This window comes from Misgurnus anguillicaudatus, chromosome 19 (genome assembly GCF_027580225.2).
Source record: "Misgurnus anguillicaudatus chromosome 19, ASM2758022v2, whole genome shotgun sequence".
In the NCBI taxonomy this organism is placed as follows: domain Eukaryota; kingdom Metazoa; phylum Chordata; class Actinopteri; order Cypriniformes; family Cobitidae; genus Misgurnus; species Misgurnus anguillicaudatus.
This window is the reverse complement of record NC_073355.2, coordinates 15,790,435-15,797,180: the sequence shown is the minus strand read 5'-3', so window position 1 is coordinate 15,797,180 and position 6,746 is coordinate 15,790,435. Positions and strand designations below refer to the sequence as shown.

Genomic DNA, 6,746 nt, shown 5'->3' with positions numbered 1-6,746 from the left:
TCTCTTTCATCATAAACACTTTAGGCGCATCTGCAGCAGGCACTTATTTTGACAAGACACGTGATGCACACAAGATCGCTCGACGCGCAGAACACATATTTTAAAATTACGAACCACACACATGACGGGCTACATACATGTTGTGACGAACTTCGCATCGTGCGCCCTAGAAAAAAGAAGTCAATGGCTGCCACTGCTTCCCACACTGTAGGAAAATTTTTATTTTATCAAGTTTTTGCGTAACTTAACAATAATTATCTAAATACTAGTCAGCAGTTTCAATTGACCAATTTAATTAAACTTGCACGCAGCAATGCAGCTTTGTTTTTACAGTGAAATGTAACGATATGAATGCATTGTAAGTCACTTTGGATGAAAGTGTCTGCCAAATATGTAAATGTGAATCTTAAGTGATCTTGAGTATGTAAAAAAAAACTAACTAATATCACTGGAGTGGATGATGAAGTCATAGTTAAGGTCTGGTCTATTTAAACCAGCCTGCCTCAGATAATTTGCAGTCGTTCTTTGAAGTGAAAAGACAACAATAAGCATAAGTGTCACTGAGGTCTCTGTGGTCTCTAAGAGAGGGATGAAATGATTAGTCCTCTGTGAAATAGCTGTCAATGGCATCTGTCGCTATGCATGCATGTGCCTACACTGGGAGTCTGAGCAGAGAGGAGAGAAAGAGGAGGAGAGATTCGACTAGCAGGTGGGGGGGGTGGCTAATGAACAAGTATCCAGAAAAGACTGAGACTGTAGTGATAGTCTTCTCTGGATCTTCTCAACAGCTCCCGTCAGTTTTGCATCGTCTCGTTCTCGTCTTTTAGCAGTAGGTGGTGTAGATGGTGGATGTTGTCCTGGTTAAGGGATTATGAATCTGCGCTCTTAACAACGGCAGCCGAACTCTACGCTGACTGCTTCACAAATCCTCGAGGATAAAGTGAGTGTCCTTTATTTTTGGCTTCATGATGTGGAATTTGATGGATTTCAATAATACTTATAAGAAAGAGTATAAAGAGCCACAATACTTGTTTAAGTATACACTGTCAGGAGAAATGGTCAAAAATGGTCCCAAGCTGTCACAGGGGCAGTACCATTTGAAAAGGTCCTAATATGTACAATTTATATATTAACTTTTTAGGTGCAAAGGTACAGTGACAGCAAGGGACCATTTTTTGACACTATAACAGACTTAATTTAATTTGTGAAACACACAAAAAACAAGTGTGGCTGGTAAAGAAAGGTTATTGTGGTCCACCAGGTATACTATAAAAATGAACTATTACCAACCAGCATAAGCCAGTCTGAACTTTTCAAGTGATTTTAGGAACATCAGCCTACACCTTAAAATTTTATTTAAATGATAGGGGCACTTTGATGGTTGATATATTCTCATGTGTTGCCTCTCTCTAAATTTTGGATGTTTCTGTCAATGACCTGAGTTATGCTGATGTGACTGCTTCGCTGAATATGCCGATGAATTATTAATGTTCATGTCATCTCGGACTTGCAAGTAAATGCACAGATTCTCATAAGGAATGACAGATTTCTTACAGCTGGAATTGGGAAGAGTGTCATTTTGGTAATTAAAAATATCTTTTATCTATTATGCAGCAATGAAGTCGGGGCAGTTTGAATTACAGTTTTATGCATATAAAATGATATCATATAAGCATATTTTAACAAAACATAAAATAATTCAACTTAAAGTTATTTCAACTAATCACAAGTCAAAACTTAAATGGTACGTTGCATTTTTTTACATTTACAGTCCCTGATTTCTCATACAGATCAGTTTATGTTCTTTCTGAAATGAAAGCAAACTATTGCGTTTTTTTAAATTGGTCAATAATGGGTTCTCAAAACCAATGATGTGTTTATATTTCCAAGAGAAGATTATTGACAGAAGCTGTTAAGTGACATTTTATTCAAATACACATATTTCTCTCATTTTTTTATTGAGTGAGAAATTGCAAACAGTCAGTCACTTCACAGTGAAGATTACATTTGATTTTGTGTCTATTTCCAAAGCACATACAGTGCCTCAACAATGCTCCTAAGCCTACATTAGTCCAAAAAAATAAATAGTCTAATTTTGGATATCTGGCAGTACTTCTTAAACTTTTCTGCTGCATGCCGAACAGTTTGGAACTGAACCCGGGCTCATTCTTTCAAAAGTATTTCGAGTCGGGACCGGTCACATAGACTTCACTTAAACCAATACGTTTAATTCTGTTTCTCATTATTAAATCTATGTAACCCTGGGTGTTAATAAAATGATGCACAGCATATATTTGGTTCTGGTAAATTAGATATGGGAACGATGAAAATTTTTTACGTTTTAAAGGATTCCTACAAAGATGTATGTTCAAGTTCTTCACTGAAAGGTTTTCTGCTACTAATTTAACACTTATTGAGATCATCGTTTAACATGTTTGATCAGTCTGATCTCACAGCACTGTAAAACCCAGATAAGTTAAATTTACTTAAAAAACATTGTAGGAAAGTTGTTGCCCTTAAATTTAAAAAAAAGAGTATATTTAACTTACAATTTATAGTAATTCCAATATAATTCAGCAAGTTCAATCCACTTAATTTTAAATTGATTTAACTTGAAATCATTTGTCATTTCAATTCTCCACTAATCTCCACTTAACTGAGTTCAAAAATGTTCTATTTAAAATAAAATAGCATAAATCACATTTATGTGATAATCAAAATATTCAGGCACAAATGGTTATGGGTATTCTTTACACTGAAAAAATGATTCATTAAATTTACTCATTTTTTAAGGTTTATTTATTTAAGCTACATTTAAACAAAAGTTTTTTTGTTTTATTTTATTTTAATATTTTTTTGTTTAAATGTAGCTTAAATAAATTGATTGCAACCACTTACCTTAAAAAATTGAGTAAATTGAATGAATAATTTTTTTCAGTATACTATATGTATTGATAATTTTAAGTTCATTTCACTTGAATGTTTTAGTTTAATGAATTTTATACGCTAAGGATATGTCCTAAACTAAAAATATTAAGTGATGTTAACGTCATTGTTTAAGTAAAGACAACATCTTATGTTAACATTGAAAAATGTGCGCGTATTTTACAAGTTGGCTGATTCGTATGATTTGTACGAAGTGAATCAAAAACGTACAAAATACAAAAACGTACGATTATCAGAAAAAAAACATAGGGGCAAAGCAAATTGTACCAAAATGTACAAATGATTGAATACAAAGTAAAATTGTCATAAAATACCTCATACAAATTTGCTAACAAAATCTGTTTACCTAATTTACCTTGATATTATACTCCTAAAAATAAAGGTGCTTTGCAGTGCCATATAGGAATCATTTTTGGCTGAATGGTTATAAAGAAACTTTAACATACGAAGAAACTTTTTGTTTTCATTTAAGTTCTTTGTAGCGAAAAAAGTTTATTAATAAAGTAAGAAAAAAACGTTTTTTTTTCACTGGGACGGTACCCCTTTAAAAAGTAAACTTTTGTACTTAAAAAGTTCTTATTAGGTACATATCGGTACCAAATGTATGCATATCTGCACCTAAATGTTACATATTAAGACCGCTTTAAAGGATACTGTCCTAATGACAGCTTGAGACCATTTCTGGACCCTTTATGTTTTTTTTAAAGTGTTGATTATAAAAAATAAATTCTTCTATGGCAACGCTGTGAAGATCCATTTAAGCACCTTTACTTTTAAGAGTGTATTGATATTATATTTACTTATCAACATATTATATTTGTTTATTATGTCAAATAACCATTACATAACGAGTAATGTAGATTAATGACATTAAACACTTCCTACTGTGTCAAAATCATCTAAAATGTTTAATGTAATGAGATTGTGTTATTATTTGAAACTCTGCTTAAGTGAACATTTATTACATTGCATCACAATTCACTACTTCAGCTGACCCATCACTCCAAAATCCCCAAAAAATAATGTACTTAAAATAAAATATATGTTATATGGGACTATTCAGTTCACCTCTCCTTATGTAAGTAAAATCTAGTTAGATCCTATATCTATCCCTATGAATTAGCTCAGGGCCGTTCAATGCATCTGTTTAAGACCCTACTTTGAATTTTAATAAGCCCGTACACATTCAATTCCTAAAGGGAATCAATTAAAAACTGTTATGAAAGCCACCATCCGATAATATTAACATAATATAAAAAAAAAACACATAATAAAAAACTAGTCAAAGTCATAAAAAATATATGTGACACTGTCTGTGAAAACCCAGCTTGAGTCATTTATTTATCATCCAACATAAATTCTGTAAAAATATAACCTTAATATCTCTAATACTGACTGAGTAAAGCCAATGTGAAATCAATATTTGTAATCAAACTCTTAAACTCAAAATGAGATTATAAGACTTAAGTCTGGATTTCTCAGACAGGGTCATGTTTACTACAACCTCTGTGCTATTTCTGAAATCCTATTTTCCTTCATTTCCCAGGTGTCACAGTAGTGGTGGCAGACTGAAAATCATGCTCATGGACTGTCGAGGACAAGACTGCATCGGATTGAACACGTGCGAGGAACAAAGTGTGCAAAAGAGAAAAAGAAAGCACGGCCCCTAAAGAAAGACCCTTGGTGTTCGGTACCATGGATCACACAAGTCCAGGCAGCCTCTATGGCTGAGAGACTGTCCTGAAAATGGAGAAGCTGCTTTACGTCTTCTCCCCTCATCTCAAGAGCTGAATTTTCTCGGATGGTGTCTTTAAAAGATCTACATGGACAGAACCGGTTAAATGAACAGCCTAAATGAAGGATCCTCTCCGCAGAGTGAACTGGGCAATGAAGTATGTAGTACGATTTGCACCCTTTGAAACACAGACTTGGTCAGTATGGAAATGCAGACTACCGCTGTGATTCAGATTTACATGAATGGCACCGAGCAGCTGAACGCTACTTATGACTTCAACCTAACCGATGTCAAAGAAAGCGTAGACACCTATGAGTTTTACATCATCGGACTGTTTCTATCCTGTCTCTACACCATTTTCCTTTTTCCCATCGGGTTCATCGGGAACATCCTCATTTTGGTCGTCAACCTTAACCATACAGAAAAGATGACCATCCCTGATCTGTACTTTGTCAACCTGGCGGTGGCGGACCTCATTCTGGTGGCGGACTCGCTTATTGAGGTCTTCAACCTGAACGAGAAATACTACGACTACGCCGTCCTGTGCACCTTCATGTCGCTATTCCTCCAGGTGAACATGTACAGCAGCATCTTCTTCCTGACATGGATGAGTTTCGACCGCTACGTCGCTCTCGCCAGCTCCGTGAGCAGCAGCCCGTTGCGAACCATGCAGCACGCCAAGCTCAGCTGCGGCCTCATCTGGATGGCGTCCATCTTGGCGACTCTGCTTCCGTTTACCATCGTACAGACGCAGCACACCGGCGAGGTGCACTTTTGCTTCGCCAACGTCTTCGAGATCCAGTGGCTCGAGGTGACCATTGGATTTCTGCTGCCCTTCTCCGTCATCGGTTTGTGTTATTCCCTCATCTTTCGCATTCTCATGCGGGCTCAGAAGCACAGGGGTCTGTGGCCGCGCCGGCAGAAGGCCCTGCGGATGATCGTGGTGGTGGTGCTTGTTTTCTTCATTTGCTGGCTCCCTGAAAACGTCTTCATCAGCATCCAGTTGCTCCAAGGCACGGCCGACCCATCAAAGCGGATCGGGACCACGCTGTGGCACGATTTCCCATTGTCCGGACACATCGTCAACCTGGCCGCGTTCTCCAACAGCTGCCTTAACCCAATCATTTACAGCTTCCTTGGAGAGACTTTCAGGGACAAGTTGCGTCTCTTTATTAAGAGGAAGGCCAACTGGTCAGTTGTTTATCGCTTTTGTAACCACACTCTGGACTTGCGCATCCCCGTTAGGGGCGAATCAGAAGTTTAACCGAAATCTCACACTGTCAGAAGAAATGGTCAACATATCTTTCAAAATGTACAGCGTTGCACCTAAAGAGTTCATATTAGTATCTCAATGGCACATATCTGTACCTAATAGTACATATTAGGACTGGTTCAGTACGTACGGCAACCTATTGAGGTTATCCCGTGGCACGTGTGAGATTTCTGAGAGCTTTGTGATTTTTCTTTTTTTATTACATGAAGGTTTCCAAAACTTTGTGACTTTTCAAGAGAAACAAGAAGTGATAGAGGGACTCAAAGCTTAGAAGCAGAATCTTTGTTTTTTTGTTAATGTTGGCACAAGTAAAACTGGGAATACTTAGAAACTCACCTCTGGATGCAAGGATGCACAGTTCTTTAGCAAATATGTAGAGATGGCTTGACACAACAAAGACTTTTATAGGACTTTTATAATCTCAATGAGCCCATCCTAAGGGAACAAATAAAGACATCAGAGCACATGCTACCCATTTCTCTTCTCTCTATTATATATACACTACAGTATTCTTTTGTTCATATAGTCATGTTATTGAAACTGATGGAGCATGCAACTTATCGACAACTTGTTCTGTTTTGTTTCAAGACTGCTTATTTATTTTAATAGTAGAAATCTTCACTGTGATGGAGAGATATTTACATTCATGCTTTTGCCATACACTTTTATCCGCAGAGACATACGAGGTTTAATGCATATGACTTTATCAGTATGTGTGTTGCCTGCGGAGCAACACACATACATGAAAAGTCGTGCAATACATATGCCAAAGTCCAATTTTGCGTGCATATG

The 6,746-nt window shown here is 36.7% G+C and overlaps 1 protein-coding gene across 1 annotated transcript; it reads left to right on the top strand.

Annotated features, from left to right (window-relative positions):
- Window positions 1-760: 760 nt before the first annotated feature.
- gper1 (G protein-coupled estrogen receptor 1) lies at window positions 761-6,425 on the top strand. Its single transcript, XM_055189765.2, has 2 exons — window positions 761-940; window positions 4,493-6,425. The coding sequence occupies exon 2, from the start codon at window positions 4,884-4,886 to the stop codon at window positions 5,943-5,945; it is 1,062 nt and encodes a 353-aa protein (XP_055045740.2). The 5' UTR covers window positions 761-940; window positions 4,493-4,883; the 3' UTR covers window positions 5,946-6,425.
- Window positions 6,426-6,746: the final 321 nt, after the last annotated feature.

Excerpts from the sequence above, each read along its gene's own strand:
- gper1 (XM_055189765.2), top strand. The coding sequence starts at position 4,884 with ATGGAAATGCAGACTACCGCTGTGATTCAGATTTACATGAATGGCACC.